This window comes from Taurulus bubalis, assembly GCF_910589615.1.
Source record: "Taurulus bubalis genome assembly, chromosome: 18".
In the NCBI taxonomy this organism is placed as follows: Eukaryota; Metazoa; Chordata; class Actinopteri; order Perciformes; family Cottidae; genus Taurulus; species Taurulus bubalis.
This window is the reverse complement of record NC_136606.1, coordinates 21,546,363-21,568,700: the sequence shown is the minus strand read 5'-3', so window position 1 is coordinate 21,568,700 and position 22,338 is coordinate 21,546,363. Positions and strand designations below refer to the sequence as shown.

General features: G+C 42.9%; 1 protein-coding gene across 1 annotated transcript in view; it reads left to right on the top strand.

The window, feature by feature from the left end:
* snx7 (sorting nexin 7) overlaps positions 1 to 19,835 on the top strand; it is a 40,554-nt gene extending 20,719 nt beyond the window's left edge. Inside the window, exon 9 of the mRNA XM_079234643.1 lies at positions 19,173 to 19,835. Within this exon, the coding sequence (XP_079090769.1) occupies positions 19,173 to 19,253 (81 nt within the window). The 3' untranslated portion in view covers positions 19,254 to 19,835. The remainder of the gene's footprint in view (positions 1 to 19,172) is intronic.
* The last annotated feature ends 2,503 nt before the right edge of the window (positions 19,836 to 22,338 follow it).

Genomic DNA, 22,338 nt, shown 5'->3' with positions numbered 1-22,338 from the left:
TGAATTTATTCATCCTTGAATGATTCATTGACTCTTCAGACATCAACAAAGAAAGCTGAAATTGAGAGTCTGAAGTAGCCAAAATCTAAATAACATTTTAGATGACTGTGCTCCGATAAATAAGTGTTTCTCCCACTTTGGTGTAGAACAATCAGACTGGCCTGCACAGGGACCTGACCTCACCCACACGTTGACTCTTTGTGCCTCGAGGGTCCAGGTCTCCACACACTGTGTCGCGTAAAACTGGGATGTTTTGTACCTGCTGTGAGACCATGAGGCCAAAATAAAAGCGCTTTCGTTCAGACAGCCTTTCTTCTTTTAGTTTTTTTTTAGTGCTGGTACTGCATCAGAATATAATGGAATTTGGGGAGATTTAATAATAATTGTGTGTGTGTGTGTGTGTGTGTGTGTGTGTGTGTGTGTGTGTGTGTGTGTGTGTGTGTGTGTGTGTGTGTGTGTGTGTGTCCTTGTCATAATTGGGTTTTCTCTGCAGGGTGCAGGCCGTCTCTCCTGTCCGCTCCCTGCAGCAGCAGCCCTAACAAAACCACTCATCACATAGCACAGTGGCCCCAGCGTGCGTGTGTGTGTGTGCATGTCTGACTGTGCATGTAAAAGTGTGTATATAGAGGCAGCCAAAGGGCTCTTGTTCTGACTGAGAAAGCGTGTCTAACGGTGAAGCTGTGTTACTTAACGGCCGTGGACATCCACAGCAACGCAAACAAATGAGGCTAATGCTCTCAGCATATTTATGAGTTATAGCACGCGCACACACACACACACACACACACACACACACACACACACACACACACACACACACACATTCAGCTCTTACTTTTGAAGATTCCAGAAATGAAATGTTAATGATTCTCAAAGGTTGTTATTTTGATCACTCAGAAGTTAAGAGCAGATCTGTTTGCTGCATGAATGGCTTTCATTTTTCTGATAATAATGGAACATGAATTATTAACTAAAAATTATATTTCAAACTTAAATTTAGCTCAAATTTAGTTTTGGGGCATATCCAGATTGTATACAGATGATTTTTCCAAAACGGATCAAAACCCTATTTGGCGGTGGTTCAGATTTCGGAGTGCGGAGTTCTACACCGAGACTTGTCAGGGCCATTGTTTGAAGGGCGAAAGGAGGTTTCAGTTCAGAGTCAAGACCGATTGACGGGTCTCTAAAAGTAGCCTTGACGGACCAGCTGATGTTGGCGTCTCTTGATGGGCCCACAGTCCAAGAAGGGCCAACCGATCCGTGGTGGGAACCGGCTCCAAGGTCCAGAGAACCAAACCCTGAAGACGGCTGCTCTCCTGGTGTTTCGCCTAGCATTGAGGGTGGACATCTTGCAAAGCAACTGCAAAGTTTCTTAGGTACTTTAAATAGAAGGTGACTAAACATGGCAACGTATTTCCAGTTTCGGTAACCAAAAGGTGCTGCCTGGTTGCCGGCATCAGCTTTTGGCCGCCAAGTTCGTGTTGAGCCATGAGTAAATTCAGCAGTCAATGATTCCTGAATGCCGGACAGCTTCTTGGAAACCAGACGATAATGTCACTCCTTTTTGTTTCTGCCAACCAGCACAGACTGTTAATCAATCCATCCTTTAGAGAGAACAAATAAATAACAAATTAAAAAGACAAAGTACAGAGTCCATATTGATTATTAGATGCGTGCACTGCCAAGTCAGTACATCAGTTTGACACCGCTCAGCCACGTGCAGAACACAGTGCTAACGAGACATTTATAATGCAGCAGTGGCCTCTGCAAGAAAGCCACTCGGTCACAGGGAAAAGACAAATCCATCACAATAACTCATGTGGGTGATAAACTCCCAGCAGTTAATGGCAACATTCTACTTTATTTGGCCCATGTCTCAACTACGAGCATGGAAGGATGGTATGACCTACACTTCTGCCAGTCGGGATGTTTTGGCTGCACTATTGAGGAGCTTTAATAATGTCCGTCTTTATTTCCTGGCTATGCTGAAGGCAAGGCAAGTTTATTTGTATAGCACATTTCAACAACAAGGCGATTCAAAGTGCTTCACATAAAACCATTAAAAGCATCAAAACATAATGCAGATTTAAAAACAGTTAAGAAAACAAAAAGCAAAATAATAGTAGAAAAAGCAACAAAAAATAAAAGTTGAATAAAAGTTGCAGTGCAGTTTAAGAAATAAAATGCAGTAGTGAGATGCAGTAATTGAATCTGGTTCAGTTAAAGGCAGCAGCAAACAGAAAAGTCTTCAATCTGGACTTAAAGGAGCTGAGGGTCTCAGCAGACCTGCAGCTTTCAGGACCTTGTTCCAGATGTGTGGAGCAGAAAAGCTGAACGCTGCTTCTCCATGTTTAGTTCTGACTCTTGGAACAGAAAGTAGACCCGTCCCAGACGACCTGAGGAGCCGGGATGGTTCATAAGGTAGCAGCAGATCACAAACATACTTAGGCCCTAAACCATTCAGTGCTTTATAAACCAGCAGCAGGATTTTAAAGTCAATTCTTTGTTTGACAGGGAGCCAGAGAAAAGACCTCAGAACTGGACTGATGTGATCCACTTTCCTGGTCTTAGTGAGGACTCCAGCTGCAGCGTTCTGAATCAGCTGCAGCTTCCTGATTGACTTTTTCCAGAGGCCTGTGAACACACCGTTACAGTAGTCAAGTCTCCTGAAGATAAATGACCTGTGAACACACCGTTACAGTAGTCAAGTCTCCTGAAGATAAATGACCTGTGAACACACCGTTACAGTAGTCTAGTCTACTGAAGATAAATGACCTGTGAACACACCGTTACAGTAGTCAAGTCTCCTGAAGATAAATGACCTGTGAACACACCGTTACAGTAGTCTAGTCTACTGAAGATAAATGACCTGTGAACACACCGTTACAGTAGTCAAGTCTACTGAAGATAAATGCATGGACAAGTTTCTCCAGATCCTGTTGAGACATAAGTCCTCTAACCCTTGATATATTCTTCAGGTGGTAGTAGGCTGCTTTTGTAATTGTCTTGATATGGCTGTTCAGGTTGAGGTCTGAATCCATAACTACACCTAGATTTCTGGCTTGGTTTGAGGTTTTTAACATTAGTGATTGAAGCTGAGTGCTGACTTTCAATCGTTCGTCCTTGGGACCAAAAACAATTACTTCTGTTTTATCTTGATTTAATTGAAGAAAATTCTAGCACATCCAGTTATTGATTTCTTCAATGCATTTAGCCAGCCCTTGTATGGGACTATAGTCCCCTGGTGATATAGTTATGTAGAGTTGTGTGTCATCTGCATAATTATGATAACACACTTTGTTGTTTTTCATAATCTGAGCCAGTGGAAGCATGTAGATGTTGAACAGAAGAGGCCCCAGTATTGAACCTTGGGGAACACCACATGTCATCCTAGTCAGCTCTGATGTGTAATTAGCTACCAACACAAAGTATTGTCGGTCTTTCAAGTAGGATTCAAACCAGCTAAGTGCTGCGCCAGAGAGTCCTACCCAGACTTAAGTCTGTCTAGTAGTATTTCATGATCAACCGTGTCCAATGCAGCACTGAGATCCAATAATACTAAGACTGAGGTTCTGCCACTGTCTGTGTTTAAGTGGATGTCGTTGAAAACCTTAACAAGAGCAGTTTCAGTACTGTGGTGCTAACGAAAGCCGGACTGGAAGACATCGAAACAGTTATTTTCGGCCAAGAACACAAACTCATCAGTAAGCTTCAGACTTGTGGGAAACAAAAGAAAACCTGCTACATCTGTTAAGAAGGGGATCAAATCAAATGACTTTGACATGAAGGATTCGTTTTGTGGCTTCCGTTGGACTGACACAAATGTATACAGACACAAAGTATTCAGGTGAAGTAGAATACCCGAAAGTCGATGCTATTTTGCCCATCTTTGGTGAGAACATCTGGTCAATGAGTTGTAATTCCAAGCCCTATTCTGTATGGTTGGTAGGATTATTTTAATGTTGCACATTGAATGACTTCAACTCCATTCCCCGTGTGTGTGTGTGTGTGTGTGTGTGTGTGTGTGTGTGTGTGTGTGTGTGTGTGTGTGTGTGTGTGTGTGTGTTTTCCGCCCCCCGTCCCCCAGTATTAATTACAGCCCCAAATACCTGCTGTTTTTTGGCACACTTGAGGGTCCTCTGAGGATTTATTCCATCTGGATAATACCAGTTTTTTTCTCAATGTATTCAGAGGTTTAGCATATGAAAAGCAGCAATTTCTGTTTCGTCAACTCTTTTCTTAGTTCGAGTCGTGTGGTGTGTAATAAAAGACGATATCCAGGTGTTTGGTAACCTGGTGGATGTACATTACCGTCCTCTTTGGAATCATGTGATGAAAAACACCTTTGGAGCCAAAGGTTGGCAGAATATGCAATTGTATTTTCCTAACATTGGTTGACGGTATATTCAAATCTGGTGCATATTTCTAGAAATTCAATGGAATAATTTGTTATATTAGTTAGTTGTCATTGTCTACTGCAGCTAACTGAACTTTCAATGATGCGCTTGTAGTGGTGGTAAAGGTGTAGCGTACAGTAACTAGCACTGGTGGAGGAAACCCTAACGATGACGTCCTCATCCGTCTGTTTTAATGAATGGATTTATTAATAATTCCTTTATCTTAGTTAAACATGGATAGTTTGTTATAGCAAGATGTTTTCCAACCCTAGGAATGAGCAAATGGTGTGAGGACATTAACCCGTTAAGCTCTATGGCATTTTTTTAGGATTTAGCTCGAAATAGCATACCCAAACTAAAATGGGTGTATCTCTGCAACCACAAGGGCTATTTGAATAATTTTGGTGTTATAATAAAGGCAACCCTTGTGAACTTTTGGTCAGATGTGTAAATATTAGTATATATGTTGCTGGCTAAGAGTAAATAAAGATTGAAACACAGAACAAATAAAAGTGTCAGGTCCGCCTATAGAAAAAAGCACTTTCAGGATGATTATCTCCTTGAAATGATGCTTCACTAAGAAGAAGAAGCCCTGAGGCTCTCCCACATCATAGCACAATATGTGAACAGTCTCTCTGCACTGTTTTCACTTGAAAAAGTGAAGCAGAACAAAGTCAGATTGGGTAAAGTACAGAGAGAATTCAGGCGAGGTTTCCAAAATCTCCATTTGGGCACATTTTCGTGCATCTGTGACATTTGGAATCTGTGTGGAATTGTCTTGCTTTTTGCTATTTGTCTTTTTCTGATAGCACCAAGCTACGGGCTGCTAGTTCCGGAAACATGCAGAGTGGGCTGACTCGTGACGAAATTATAACTATTTTATTTTAATAATTATTTTAGTTGGTGTTTGAGTTGTGTTGAAATGGCTGACTAATTATTGTAGCCCAGGTTCTCTTGTTTAATTTGATGTGGAGCATCAATATGTGTTCATGATTATTGTAATGTTTTACACAGTTTAAATACATTTCTAAAAAAGCACCTATATAGGTCCAGGCTCAAAGTGTTTTAAGATGATTTGATTAAGTTCACCTAACCTTTGCATACACCAACATGGCTTTTTAAATGTCACCAGGAAGTTGCTCCGACAGAGGGGAGAAGATGCAAAGGCCTCACTTGTGGGTTCAAAAGCAGGACCTTCTCAATGTGAATTAATAAATGCTCCAAACGTCCGTATGTTAGAACAAGCATCGGCGTACTCCGACAGTAATGGCAGTGACCTCATTGGTGAGGTGTTTTCAACACACAGCAGTTGAGAACAGTGTTGGCTCACTAAAGCAATGTAGGTACTTTATAACATGGTACTCTTTCTGAGTCATACTTGAACACCAGTGTTGGGGTAGTTACTCAGAAAAAGTAACTAGTTACAAGTTACTAGTTACTTCTGAAAATTGTAAGTAGATTACTTTACTAGTTACTGCATTTGAAAAGTAACTTCACTACTAGTTACTTTACTTTCCTTTTTTTTAAGCAAATGTCCAAATTAACCGCAAAGATACCTGGACAAACATCATGGCCCTTTCATCACTTTATGTTCAATAAAGGGCATCTCTTAGCCTTTCCACAGAGTGTATTGTAAACATGTAAAACAAAATGGCATATAAAACTCAGCCATTAACTTGAAGGAACATTAACCCTGTTCACACTGTCTGACCAAAGAAATATGCCTCACTTTAAAATCCACAAACAACAGGATCCAAGAGGCTGTGTATGGTGGGGACATTCAGGTCAAACAGCACAACACATTGAAAACAGGCTTTTGGAAACATGAGACCCACTAAACCAAACGGGGGCCGACTCCTAAGAACAAAACCAGCTTGTTATAGGAAGCATTGTAGTGGGTTAAGAAAAATAGAAAAATGAATGGCACTTTTTCCCATAAAATAGAAACAGAAATGCACTTAACCCAGAAACAAGAAACAGAAAATGCAATTAAATGAACAGAAAATCCACTTCATCATTGCCTAAATAAACAGAAAGTGCACTATATCCTATGAAGTTCATCATTTTTCTCTATTCTTCAAAATAGCGATTGTATCGCATGAGTAAAAGTCTCTTTATCTTTTACCCGACAGCCTGTTCCTCCTTGGGGTCAGAACAACACTGCCCAGGCTGAAAGCCTTTCTAGTGTTGCAACTTGTTTTATTACATGATTTACTCTTATTGTGAAGAGCATGTAAACAGGAAGTGATTTTACTTTGAAGGCATAAAGTACAATGATACGTGCTTGTTGACGCTAACTAATGTTGATGTTACTGTGGAAAATATATACATGTCTGGTGCAAGAGCGCGTTCTCAATGCTGTATACTAGTCCCAATGGGGGGGGGGCTACAGTTTCAGACATTGAAGATGTGAAATAATAGGCTGTCCTCCTATCACCCAATTAATAAGATGTGATGCCTCCTTTAGGTGCCATCCAAAAGTATGAGTCTAGTTACCAAGGAGCAATATGTCTTTCACACCCACACTTCAAATTAAGAATGCTCTTCCTGTCCAGGTAGGCTTCAGACTGTTTAATGAAAACAATGGATAACCATGTGACATTGATTTAATCCCAGTGACTTATTTGGCACACAATAAACCAGTTGCAATGAATTTAAAATGCATTCAACTCTGTTATTCCCTTTAGATTCCATAGCACCCAGCGAGCAAACAATAACTCTGCCGAGAGAGAAACCAGCGGATGAGATGGTTCTTTGCGATGTGCTCATATTGTTATTCAGGTGCAGGTGTGGGCCGGTGGAGCCACGGGGCCTGTGAATGATTTATTAGAGTGGAGCACTATCTGGGTCTAATAAGACGCCTGCACCTGGGAGGGGTTGATGCCGTCTGGGCGGACTGTAGGGACTCTGAGATGAGAGAGAGGATCCAGGACAATGGTAAAGTGAGAAGTGGGGCGGAGTGTCTTAAGCATGAAAGCTGATTAGGGACCAACGTCATGTAGAGTTGAAACATTGATCCATCTTGTCAAATGTGAGGATTTGGTACATTTTACTAGGAGGCTTTTCCCTTGTTTGTCATTTTATCGACTAATCTTTGTCAAATGAATCGACTAAACAATCAAGACATTACTGGAGAATGAAAATGCAGCACTTCTGTCAGCAGAGAACTTGAATCATGATGTCTTGAGGGATGTAGACGCCGCAAAGTCATCACTTTTTATGGTTTAGTCGCTCTGACAGTTATTCCCATCTGCCTCACATGCACCATGAACACAGAGTGACAGGCAACGGAGGACGGGTGTGAAATGAGTGACAAGACGAGCACCCAGAGGTGTCAAAAGTATTCACATTTATTACTCAAGTAGAGTATAGTATAGATACTAGGGTTTAAAAAGACTTCTGTAAAAGTTGAAGTATCAACTCAAGCTTTTTACTTCAGTAAAAGTGTAAAAGTACTGGTTTCAAAACTACTTAAAAGTAAAAGTAATTTAAGGGGAATGTTTTTTTTCCGTTAAGGACAAACTCTTAAGCCACGTCTCAGGGGCCTATAGTGCACTACCCCACCTCCACCAAAACAATCATTTTTATTAAGGCCATAATGACTATAATGTTTTAAAATGTTATGTTGAAAAATGTGGGATGCACTAGGCTACCCGTTTCAGCTGCATATATGCCCATTTAAAATGATCACATTTGATTACAAGGCAAATACATTAAAGTACCATATGTGTACTACTGAGCATTAACATGCGTTTCATGGAGCGGAAGACATGATAACTAGTTGCGTATAAGTATTGTAATAGTGCAAAATAGGCGGCGACTCCGACACAAACACTTAAAGCTGTGGTTCTCAAACTTTTTCTGTAAATAACATCATTGTGTGACTCATCTGTGCTTTTATAAATAACAGAATGAAGAAAAGTAAATCCGATTGCCCCATCAGACAATGTTTTGTGTAAGTTCTATCTGTGGAAAAAAATAACTCATATTTAGTTAATACTAAATAGGTCATTGTGGAAAACAATAAGCTTTTAATTTTTTTTGCCAAACAAAACAGAATGAGTGCAGATATGTGAGCCATCAGGTTGTATCAGTATTAGTGGAGCAGTGAGCTGCTTTCCTCGACACATATGTCATAAACAGGGTTGTAGATTTGATACGGCCTCTCTCAATTCATGCTCAATATTGAGCTTAGATCTGTTTTTTTATTTTGAGAAACGCAACAGCAGGAAAAGACGAGCTCACGGAGCTCACGGCATCGCGTCAAATCGCGCATGCGTAACCTGTTAACAGCGTACCGCAACCATTTACCCTGCTGCTCTCTGGGTTCAGAGAGCTGCTCCGGGTTCAGAGAGCTGTTCTGGTGTGAGGAGAACTGCTCCGGGTTCAGAGAGCTGCTCCAGTAGAAGTAAAAAGTCGTCTGAAAAAAAAAATACTCCAGTAAAGTATAGATACCCAACATTTCTACTTAAGTAAAGTAACGAAGTATTTGTACTTCGTTACTTGACACCTCTGCTTACACCACCGGTTTCTTTCTTCTTTGGTCGTTGTTGCTTTGGCTCTGAACCACAGCATGTTAGCCGTGTGAAACATGACAGCCATGGGGTTACGCAGAGCAGTGTCTCCATTCAGAGAAGAGAATCGTAAGCAAACTTCTTACGTCATATTTATCGCCCACACCGTGAAGGCCAGTCCATGAAAATATTGTCTTGCATGTAACCGGTCTGTGGCGCTAAAGGTTGGGGACGCTGCTCTAAACAACATGGAGCATAAGATCTAAAAGGTATCATTTAGAGTTCGATTGCATTCAACATTGGGTCTGTCGTGCCTTTACACTTTGCATTAGAATACAAGGTGTAGGTCAGATTGTGATCAATAGTGACCACATGCAAGAACAGGTCTAAATGCACAGATTGGCCAAACCGCCTCCGGAGTTCAGCAATGGAGCGCTATGAACCTGTTATTTAGAATGCTTATCTTGTCTGGCCTAGGGAACGCCAGAGGTTCCTCAAATATGCTTCAGACCAAGTCTTCCTGATCCGTGCGCTGCTCGTTGGTTACAGGCTGATTAGCAACGTGAGCGGCAAGGCTAGATTTGGAGTTCAGGGACGACGTTTGCTGCCGGATTGTTGCTCATTTCAAACCAATGAAAAGCTAAATGTGGTGGCTTCATGGGGTTGATGGGCTTCATGGGGTTGATGGGCTTCATGGGGTTGATGGGCTTCATGGGGTTGATGGGCTTCATGGGGTTGATGGGCTTCATGGGGTTGATGGGCTTCACAGGGTTGATGGGCTTCACGGAGTTGATGGGCTTCACGGAGTTGATGGGCTTCACGGGGTTGATGGGCTTCACGGGGTTGATGGGCTTCACGGAGTTGATGGGCTTCACGGGGTTGATGGGCTTCACGGGGTTGATGGGCTTCACGGGGTTGATGGGCTTTACGGGGTTGATGGGCTTTACGGGGTTGATGGGCTTTACGGGGTTGATGGGCTTCACGGGGTTGATAGGCTTCACAGGGTTGATGGGCTTCACAGGGTTGATGGGCTTCACGGGGTTGATAGGCTTCACGGGGTTGATGGGCTTCATGGGGTTGATGGGCTTCACGGGGTTGATGGGCTTTACGGGGTTGATAGGCTTCACGGGGTTGATGGGCTTCACGGGGTTGATGGGCTTCACGGGGTTGATGGCTTGCCAATGCTCTCGGGAGATCCGATGATTCAGTGGAGACCAATGGGCGAACCAGGATTTTAAACTCGGCAGGAGCACCCCGTGGGTGTGCGTAGATGCTATTTCAGATTAGCATTTAGTGCAGCACTGACCTTATAGTACCTTCAGACCTCTGCATTACACAGAGTAAACTGCCCTTCTTCTTCCAGTGCTGTGGCATAATGTGGAGATGGCTGGAGACGGGACGGTCAATGAGGAGGCTGATGCAGTAAAAACCCTGAGAAGGTTGAACATGAGAGGGAACCATGTTTGCGGAGGTGGTCTGTACGACCACTAAACCGGTCGAGGCTGGGAAAAAGCAACTGCCGGAAACTACGTTCTGAGCGGACCAATCACAGCGCTTACGGTCCGCGTCAACGCGACGCGTAGTTAGGATTTTTTGGAGGTGCGCGTCAGGCTACGGCGTAGGGGTCTGCGTCTACGGCCTAGCTACGCCGTCGACCTGACGGAGAACCATAAACTAGGTTTTATACACTAAGGGAGAACATAAGAGGGAACCATGTTCACCCTTAGACACTAAGGGAGAACATAAGAGGGAACCATGTTCACCCTTACACACTAAGGGAACGTTTAGAAAAATCTCTCAGGAAAAAAAGGAGCCTTTCTTATATGAGTGCAGATATATTTCATGACTGTAATTTGTCAGTTTCTCTCAGGGATGATTGGTTCATTGATGTGTTGATCAACTTCAAATGAGAAGATTTGCTGTTTTTCGGTCACATCATAATCAGAAAAACATTACACGGACAAGGAATTTGGCTTGGTGATTGGTGCATAACAATATACGCTATTAGTAGTGTAAGACAAAGTGAATAACATTACAAATATAGCTGAATATCTTTGGTTAAAAGATTAGTGATTGAACAAGACATTTAAGGACGTCACCTTGGACTCTGGTGATGGATCAGATGCTTTATTCTTCATTAGAATAAAGAGTACAATAAAATAAGCGAGTGACGAACAGAGCTACTTCCAGCTTGCTGTTCCACTCTGCTTCCCATCTTAATGCTAAGCTAATTGTCTTCCAGCTCCATGCTCGTCACAGACATTATAATAGTTTACATCTTCTCATCGCACCATCGGAAAGAAGTCAATACGTGCGACAACAAAAATGTTGTGCATTGAACTTGTCTGGAGGGTTTCTGGTCGATCGGACAGCGCTGAATCATCACACATCAAACCTGATGCTTCCTCTCTGCCTTGAGTCGCTGTATTCACTGCATTAGATCATTGGAAGGAAGGTCTTGATAATGAGTGATGGACGAAGGTGGGCGGACTCATTTCGTGGAACACTACAGACTAGAGAGGCGATTACCTTCAATTTATGTACGGATGTGACAAACCTACTGCCTCAGAACTTTTATCAGTTATGTGGAATAATAACCAACTGCTGCTGTGATGTATTAATGTACACTGTATTAATGTGCAGTGTATGGGCTCTAAACCACGCTGTGATCAGATCGCTGTGTGGGCGCAGCAGAATGAGGATGCATCAATAGTTTGAGGTTCTTCAACAGATCATGCTGTTCCTCTGTCGTTAAGTAGTCTCTCCATCACGAGCATCAGAAACCCACTTTGCTTGTTGTCGTGCATCAAATTCAAACGACCAAGACTGTCAGCACATGACTGAGGCGATCATATCATTGATGACGCAGTACTTTAAAGTTTCCTCCGTTGGCTTCACAGACGTCCCGCCGCCCTGCTCCTCTTGTCCAGCAGTGGCTGCGGATGCAGGGATCGTCCTTCAGCTGCAGGTTGGTGATGAGCCGAGTGCTCTGCCTCTGCCGTGAACCGCAGAGAGGCATTGTCAGTGTTGCCACGGTTACCTCATAGCAACAGGCACTGCTTGGGGGGGGGGGTGGATATGAATATAGTTATTTTGACTGTCTTCCTAGAATTGTAATCGCTGTTGAGGGGCAATGTGTGTGTTTTTGGACTGAAGGTGTCAACAGCTGTGCCCGTACATTGCAGATTGAGTGTTTGAGGCTGAAGTATGTTTTTAAAATGATATGGCTTGAGATGAAAACATCCCTCCCTTCAACGTTTACGCAATCATGGAGCATTAAAGAAAACGATTGCTGGATTCAACTTGACATGTTGCTTTAGGACAGGTTTTACACCCCTGATGCTTTAGGATATAATTAAATATTTATTTTAAATTTTCTTAACTGTATTTGGCAGTTGATTGATTGGCTTTTATATTATTTGACCTTAAAAGTACCAATGTCAGAAAAACATCAGAGATGAAAATTGTTGGGGTTTATGGAACATGTGATCTAAAAGGAGTTTGGTTTTATTCAGTGTTTCTAACCAAAACACATTGTGTCCATCATTTACCCCTTTAGTTAAAATGAGTTTCAGGTGATCGGGTTGCAGTCCTCTGTCTCTCACTTTGAAGCTTCCCCGCATGTTTCCCCCTAAAAGATCCGTCATGATTAGTGCTGTTGTTTTTTCAAGGTGTTCTCTCTTATTCTCTCTTAATCTGATTCTTACTGGAACTACTTTTCATCGTGAAGGCCTTTGAGGGTCTGCCTGGAAGCAGTTCCCTGTTTGTGTGGCTCATTGCAGTGAAACTACGAAGGACACAAACGCAGAGATGTCGGAGAGACGAGAGAGAGAGTTCATGCTGCGTAGTTTGAAGCATGTTGAACCCCGTAATGGTCGCCGCGTTGTGAGTCTGTAATGAGGCATTGGCGAGCTCCGGTCAGCGGCCGTCAGTCATCCGGCTCTGCTCCATCGCCTCATGCAATGCTATCAGGTCTTGGATGGATTGCGAGCTCGTCATGGTTAAACGTTGTGTGATCGTGATACTCTGGAGGCTTTAGATGCCATCTTTATCTTCTTCCCGCTCAATCGGTTTCACATCCTGGACACATCCCTCAAACACAGTTTGTCTGCTTCTCTCTGACAACTAAAATCTAATAAAAAAATGTTTTCAGGGAGTGCAGTTAGTGACAGTATGGGAGTCACGGTGGAACCGGGTCTGAGCGGCTCTGTCTGTCAGACCCTGCTGTCGGATGAGAGGTTTTCTAAAGGGACCACTTTGTGACCAAAATCCTGTCCGTGAAGATTGTGACACCAATGTAATGCAACTTTAAACAGACGAAACCCATCCAGCTATAACAGGAAAAGGTAAAGCTGACGAGGTACTGCCGGGCTCCACGCTCGCTCAATTGTTGTTGGAGACGGAGCCTGAAGGGGAAGGACTTAAAGGGTTAATAGTGGTTTAACTTCACCACTGGCGTTTCTGCCTCCAACCCCGGACCGCACTACCACAGTGCCCCCAAGGTGCTGTGTTGAAATAACTTGGCTGTTAAATGGACAGCTGACGGGCCGAGGGTTTGACTTACTGCCACCTCCAAACAAACTGCTGTTGCCTTGGGAACTGAGCCGGATTGATGTGTGCTGACAGAGTGGAACCCGAGTTCACAGATTAGCTTTCCAGAGTCTGTGCCTGTTGCTGTGTGCTTGTCATCTTCACTCTCCGGCCGCACGGCTTTATACCTCTGCTTTCAAGATAACTGCTTTTATGCTATAAAAGGGTGATTCACTTTGGCAAGTCCTCACTCACACTCACACACACACACACACACACACACACACACACACATCCATCCTCACAAAGGGGCTCTCTCTGTGTCGGTGCAATAACGCGCCTTCACTGATGAGATGGCGGTAGAGAAGGAAAGAAGAGCGAGGCAGATCAAAAGAGAAAGGGAGAGACGTTTGGAAAAGCTCTTCAGACTCTTGACAGAGTGCCGCTTTATAGCGCCGACGAGAAGCATGACGTTTAAAGTGGATCAGTGGTGAAGAAAATGATTATGATGCACATAATAACCATCAGGATTCTCACAAAACTTTTCATCCTCAACTAATGTCAATTAAAAGCAAAACAACATGCAACAAATAACTATGAACAAAGTAAATAAGCATGTCATGCTCATGAGGCTCTGGTCTAGAAGAGAAAAATTATAATTTGACTGAAGCAGGCAGCAACCTTCTGCCTTCATGTGTTAAAGCTGCATTCTCTCTCCTGACCACCAGGGGGCGACTCCTCTGATTGTATAGAAGTCTATGCTTCATGTGTTAAAGCTGCATTCTCTCTCCTGACCACCATGGGGCGACTCCTCTGGTTGTATAGAAGTCTATGCTTCATGTGTTAAAGCAGCATTCTCTCTCCTGACCACCAGAGGGCGACTCCTCTGGTTGTATAGAAGTATATGCTTCATGTGTTAAAGCTGCATTCTCTCCTGACCACCAATTCAATTTGGTTTATTTTATATAGCCCAACATCACAAATACAAGTTTGCCTCGGAGGGCTTTACAATCTGTACACATGACATCCCTGTCCCGGGACCTCACATCGGATCAGGAAAAACTCCCCCAATAAAGATAGTAACAACCCTTTCACAGGGAAAAAAACCAGGGGGCCACGAATCCATGGAAAAAGAAAGTAGAATTAGTAATATGCATTGGAGAGAAAGAAGAGGTGAAGAGGAGAGGAGGAGCGAAAAGAGGAAGAGAAAGAGAGGAGGAGCTCAGTGTATCCTAAGATGTCCCCCAGCAGTCTAGGCCTGTAGCAGCATATCTAGGGGCTGGACCAGGTAAACCTGAGCCAGCCCTAACTATAAGCCTGAAACAGCCCTAACTATAAGCCTGAAACAGCCCTAACTATAAGCCTGAAACAGCCCTAACTATAAGCCTGAAACAGCCCTAACTATAAACCTGAAACAGCCCTAACTATAAACCTGAAACAGCCCTAACTATAAGCCTGAAACAGCCCTAACTATAAACCTGAAACAGTCCTAACTATAAGCGCCATCAAAGAGGAAAGTCTTAGGTCTACTCTTAAAGGAGGTGACTGTCTGCCCCCGGACTGAAAGTAGAAGCTGATTCCACAGAAGAGGAGCCCAATAACTGAAAGCTCTAGCCCCTAACCTACTTTTTAACACTCTGGGAACCACAAGTAACCCTGCATTCAGTGAGGGTAATGCTCTCGTGGGGTAATATGGCACTATAAGGTCCTTAAGATATGATGGTGCATCACCAGTTAAGGCTTTGTAGGTGAGGAGAAGTATTTTAAATATGATTATGATCTTACAGGAAGCCAGTGGAGAGCAGCTAGGACAGGAGTAATGTGATCTCTCTTCCTCGTTAGTACACGAGCTGCAGCATTCTGGATCAGTTGGAGAGATCCAAGGGATTTACCGGAGCAGCCTGATAATACGGAGTTACAGTAATCCAGTCTTGAGGTAACAAATGCATGAATCAATGTTTCTGCATCGCGTTGAGACAGGATGTGCCGGATCTTTGAGATGTTCCGTAGGTGAAAAAAGGCGGTCCTTGAGATCTGATTCACGTGAGAGCCAAAGGACAGGTCCTGGTGGGTTTCATCTGGCTTGAGCGACAGATATAGTTGAGTGTCATCGGCATAACAGTGAAAGTTTATGGAGTGTTTTCTGATAATATTGCCTAAAGGAAGCATATATAAGGTGAATAAAATTGGTCCAAGCACAGAACCCTGTGGAACTCCATGGCGAACGGCAGTGGTAACCGAGGCCTCATCGTTTACAAATACAAACTGAGATCGATCTGATAAATACGACTTAAACCAGCTTAGTGCTGTACCTTTAATACCAATCGACTGGTCTAGTCTCTGTAATAAGATGTCATGGTCAATGGTGTCAAACGCTGCACTAAGGTCTAACAAGACCAGAACAGAGACAAGTCCTTTATCAGCACTAAGGTCTAACAAGACCAGTACAGAGACAAGTCCTTTATCAGCACTAAGGTCTAACAAGACCAGTACAGAGACAAGTCCTTTATCAGCACTAAGGTCTAACAAGACCAGTACAGAGACAAGTCCTTTATCAGCACTAAGGTCTAACAAGACCAGTACAGAGACAAGTCCTTTATCAGCACTAAGGTCTAACAAGACCAGAACAGAGACAAGTCCCCTATCTGATGTGACTAGAAGGTCATTAGTAATTGTCACGAGTGCTGTCTCTGTTCTATGATGCTTTCTAAATCCTGACTGAAACTCCTCAAATAAACTATTGTTATGTAAAAAGTCACACAACTGGTTTGCGACTACCTTCTCCAGTATCTTAGAGAGGAAGGGAAGGTTAGAGTTAGGTCTGTAGTTAGCCAACACCTCTGGATCCAGAGTGGGCTTCTTAAGAAGAGGTTTAATTACAGCTACTTTAAAGGACTGTGGTACATGACCCGTTAGTAAAGACCCATTGATAATATCTAGTAGAGAGGCACTAACTAAAGGTACAACTTCCTTGAAAAGCTTAGTCGGAACAGGGTCCAGGAGACAGGTAGACGATTTAGAAGTAGAAACCATTGAAGACAGTTGGTCGAGGTTGATGGTAAAAAATCCATCCAGACTCACAGCAGGGCCCACAGCCTCCTCCATGGCCATCCCACCTGACTCTCAGCCAGCCTGGCCACAGTGCTAAAGAGAAACCTAGGGTTGCTCTTGTGTTTCTCTATTAGTGATGAGTAGTAGGCTCCTCTGGCATTACGGAGGACCTTCTTATTTGTTCTCAGACTATCCGCCAAACCAACCGGGACTCCTCCAGACCGTTGGAACGTCATATGCCCTCAAGCTTCCGTGATGCTTGCTTCAAAATGCGGGTCTGAGGGTTGTACCATGGAGCGAGCCTCCTTTGCTTAATGATCCTCTTTTTTAGAGGGGCTATCGAGTCCAGTGTCACTCTCAATGAGCCAGTAGCACCATCGACGAGCTGATCAATCTGGGAGGGAGTAAAGTTAGCACAGGAGTCCTCTGTTATATTGAGACATGGTAATGAATCAAATACAGAAGGAATCGCTTCCTTAAATCTAGCAACAGCACCGTCAGTTAGACATCTGGTGTAAAAACTCTTGCCTAACGCTGTACAATCCGGTAGTATAAACTCAAAAGTTATAAGGCAATGGTCTGATAAAAGAGGGTTCAGTGGAAACACTACTAAATGCTCCCCGTCAATGCCATATGTAAGAACAAGGTCGAGGGTGTGGTTAAAACAGTGAGTCGTTCCTGTACTCTATGACAGAAGCCAATGGAATCTAACAATGAGCTGAATGCAACACTAAGGCTATCATTGCTGACATCCACATGAATATTAAAATCCCCTACAATAATAACCTTATCAGTCTTAAGGACCAAACTTGACAAAAACCTCAGAAGATTCTGAAATAAATTCTGAGTACATACCTGGTGCTCGATATACCACAACAAACAGAATGGGCTGTACTGTTTTCCAGGTTGGATGTGAAAGACTAATGCCGTGTTCACACCAAAACAGTTGCGAAATATTCGCGCGTCCAGATTACATGTTAAGTCAATGCACAGCTGCGTTAAAGCGAATTTTTCGCCGAGCGTCGCGATAGAAGCGAAACGGCGTCGCAACGCCGCTTTTTCGCTGTTTCGCTGGCGTTCAAATATTTCAACTCCAGCGAATAATTCGCATGACGCGGAGTTGCGAAAGCCAATCAGCGTTGAGAAGCTCCGCTCGTCACCGCCGTCCGGTCGTCTATGTTGCATCAGCAAAATGGAGGACCAACTTATAGTTGCCGTCTGCGGTCACCCGGTGCTTTACAACACAAACTTTTTACTCCTTCCATGGTCGAGTAACGGAAATGAAGAAGGAGATTTTCGCGGCGAAAAGGGACTGAAGCCCCGCCCCCTTTCCCCAGCGATGGTTGCGAAAAACTAAAAAACACCAGCGGCGCGATAGAAGCGAAAAAGCGTTGCGAATTTTCGCAACTGTTTTGGTGTGAACACGGCATAAGAACAAGGCTTTCAAATGAGTTGCAGTTCAGTCCAGGTTTAGGACCCATTAACAGACCCGAGTCAAAAATGGCAGCTACTCCACCGGTGCCTCGAGGAATGTGTATATTAACATGACTTGGAGGAGTAGATTCATTGAGGCTGACATATTCCTCATGTCTCAGCCAGGTTTCAGTAAAACACAACACATCAATATCATTATCTGATATTAATTCATTTACTAATACAGCTTTAGAAGACAACGATCTAATATTTAGGAGTCCACACTTAACTCTCCTATCATGTTGCACTGTTGCCGGGGGCGACTCCTGTGGTTGTATAGAAGTCTATATAAATGACTCTACTTCTCTTGATGTATTCCCTCAGTAAACATTGTAAACATGAGTTTATGTCTCAATCTCTAGTTTCAAGTCTTCTTCAATACAGCATGATGTTCATTTAGTACATTATGGTCATTTAGAGTCAAACAGACCATAAAGCAGGGGACGCTTTAGGGCGGGGCTTACTGTGATTGACAGGTCACTGCGAGAACATACGGCGACTCTACCTCTCTCCTTCTCACTCCAAATATGGTCTCTTCTGTTCATTGGTTAAACAGAAATACATGGCCATGGCCGTAATCCAAGATGGCGACAACGAAATCTCTGTGTTGTAGTTTCATAATTTCTATAATTGTAGGAGCAGAACCCAGAACGTGTTTGGTTAATGCCTTTATTCACAGTGAAAGCTCCGAAAAAAAGTATGGCAACCCTAAATCTTGCAAGTAGCAACCACCACAGCTGGCTGGTAATGCTGCCAGCAAGCACCGGGGCTGCTGGGCTCTGGGGTCTCATGATTAGATGTTACTTCATGATTCAAGTATGGAAAATGTGGTGCGAGTATTGACACACACAGAATGCCAATATTACGCGGCAAAAAGGCGCCGCAGACCAGATCCCTTCCTTCTGGTCTTCCCTTTCACAATAAAAGCCCACATATGTTCCCCAGAGAACCCAAATCCACTCAAAGCATTTTGCTAAAACTCCATGAAATAGATCCAGTTTATCTAATGCAGTCGGTCTCTGCCCGTGTGAATCTAAAGGAACCTTTTAGTGAGGAAAGTGCTGCAACTGTCACGGATCTGCTATGAAGCAATACATTCAGCTGAGTATAACGCATGTGTATAGGCCTTTTAAAAGAAATCACTTTAAAAGAAATCACCAAAAGCTCTATCATGATGACGATGATGATGATGATGCTTCTTTTCCAGTGCCTGGCTGTGTGGGAGTCCTTCCTCCTGTCTCAGAGAGTGGAGCCCGGCGAGCAGCGAGACGAGGAAGACGGCTCCTAAAGTGTGGAGACGAGTCTCTCCAACATCCAAATATAGACTGAACCGATGCCCACTCACTCAGATGTGCATCATGTACGAAACAAGCGCTCTCTCTCTCTCTTTCTCTCTTTCTCTTTCTCTTTCTGTCTGGCCAAAGAAGTAAATCCCAGCCCACCATTCCAGTGATGCGCATCACTAAACCAACAGAGATCCACTCGGTGGTGTTTACAGTCCACCGTGTGCGTTGCCAAAAGCTAAAGAAGGCTCGCGGCTCTTCTGGCTCCGCTGCTGTGTTGTTCATTATGTTTGGTAGAAACAGGATCTGTGCTCTGTGCAGACGACATATTGTCAATATTTCCCCCATTTTCCGGGCGCGCCTCCTGGAAGGGAAGCCGCGTGGTGGGTTAAGGTGCGGCGTCCCAGGAAGCCAAACTAACCTTCTCCACGCCGCTCATTAGAATTTTCCAACAGGAAGTTGTACTCAACTGACTAAACTCTCGTGCCAAAATCCATGTTGAAGGAATCTGACCTTTCCAAAGTAATGTCACTATTTGTATGCATTTGAAACATAAATCAGTTTAAAAATGCATATTAAACACTTAAAATGTGTTATAAACTGCTTATACCACTGTTTGTTTGTTTTTTGCAGGGTTCATATTATATTCCCATAATTTATCAAATGCATTATAATAATTAGTTTAATGCATTGTTATAACTGTAATAATGCATTATAATAATTAGTTTAATGCATTGTTATAACTGTAATAATGCATTATAATAATTAGTTTAATGCATTGTTATAACTGTAATAATGCATTATAATATGATTATGGGTTGCTCTAAAAGGGAACAACAGCCATTTTTAAAACATTGATATGATTCTGGAGGCTTTGTAATATGGTGTGGTGAAATATTAAGACCTGCTCGTTGGACGCACACGGAGGGCCCCAAACGCCAGCGGAAGAGGATCTGAGGTCCCGGGAGGAGATGGAAGCTAAGCTAACCCAGCTCGGTCCTCAGGATATTCCACTACCCAGCATGCCCCTGGCTACGGCACAGTTGCAGGAAAACAAGATGGATTACAATAAGGAGGACTGTTGTGGCCACACCTCCAGAGACCTGGCTCCACCTTATTGACCAGATAATATGTAGTTGCGTCTATTTATATTCCTCCTGATGCAAATTCCAACATGCGCTCCTGGAATGCACTGCTTTAGTTTGAGTGTTTTGAGTGGTGGTTTGGGCAGCGGCCAGCGTGTCTCTTCTACAGTGAGAAACCACAGCAGGAAACGTCTCGGCTGTTCCATCAGAGCTCTACTTGTTCCATCAGAGCTCTACTTGTTCCATTAGAGCTATACTTGTTCCATTAGAGCTATACTTGTTCCATCAGAGCTCTACTTGTTCCATTAGAGCTATACTTGTTCCATTAGAGCTCTACTTGTCCCATCAGAGCTCTACTTGTTCCATTAGAGCTCTACTTGTCCCATCAGAGCTCTACTTGTTCCATTAGAGCTCTACTTGTTCCATCAGAGCTCTACTTGTTCCATTAGAGCTCTACTTGTTCCATCAGAGCTCTACTTGTTCCATCAGAGCTATACTTGTTCCATCAGAGCTCTACTTGTCCCATCAGAGCTCTACTTGTTCCATTAGAGCTCTACTTGTTCCATCAGAGCTCTACTTGTCCCATCAGAGCTCTACTTGTTCCATTAGAGCTCTACTTGTTCCATCAGAGCTATACTTGTTCCATCAGAGCTCTACTTGTCCCATCAGAGCTCTACTTGTTCCATTAGAGCTCTACTTGTTCCATCAGAGCTCTACTTGTTCCATCAGAGCTCTACTTGTCCCATCAGAGCTCTACTTGTTCCATCAGAGCTCTACTTGTTCCATCAGAGCTATACTTGTTCCATCAGAGCTCTACTTGTCCCCATCAGAGCTCTACTTGTCCCATCAGAGCTCTACTTGTCCCATCAGAGCTCTACTTGTCCCATCAGAGCTCTACTTGTTCCATTAGAGCTCTACTTGTTCCATCAGAGCTCTACTTGTCCCATCAGAGCTCTACTTGTTCCATTAGAGCTCTACTTGTTCCATCAGAGCTCTACTTGTCCCATCAGAGCTCTACTTGTCCCATCAGAGCTCTACTTGTTCCATTAGAGCTCTACTTGTTCCATTAGAGCTCTACTTGTTCCATCAGAGCTCTACTTGTCCCATCAGAGCTCTACTTGTCCCATCAGAGCTCTACTTGTCCCATCAGAGCTCTACTTGTTCCTCAGACGTCTTGACCTGGTTCATGATATGCATACACTTTAGCGTCTGCTCATACACGAGCAGCATCATATCAATGTTTTAAAAATGGCTGTTGTTTCATTGTTTGCTTAAGTAAAGTCAAAAATAAAAGGAAATCAATGCAATAACAAAATAAAAATAATTAATTTAACAGGCCTAAAAAAGGTAACAACTGAATGATGGATATTTTTACATTTCACGTAATTGAGTCAAATTATATATATATATATATATATATATATATATATATATATATATATATATATATATATATAAAACAAACAAGTATACTTATACATGTATATAGGAGCACATTATAACATTGTATGTACAAGTATGTTTATAATGCATTATAGACATGAGCTTGCATAAAAAGTCACCCGCAATTATGAAGTATTATACATGATCTTGTGAGACATTATAAAAGGCTTTATAATGTATTTTGATTATTGTTATAAAGCATTATGGATATTTTGCGGCGTTTAACTATAACAATCGTGCTATAAACAGATTATAAGGCATTGTGAGTATGTTTATAACACATTATAGACGGTGTTGATGGTTCCAAGGTACTTATCTGTGTACTGAGTGAAGGTTCATTCAACAATAGGTTGACAATAATCTTCCTTCAAGCTCTACGACTAATGTTTTACACTCAAAGTTCTGGAGGAAGCTCGTCAGCGACTGAGTTCAGTCTGTTTTATTTTCCTCTAAAGACCAGAATGCCTTAAGACTTGATCACAAAGTCCTTCTCTTTTCCTTGACCTCGGGTAGTGACCCCCAAATGGTGCGCCATTTTATAATGTAGCTGCCTCAAGACATT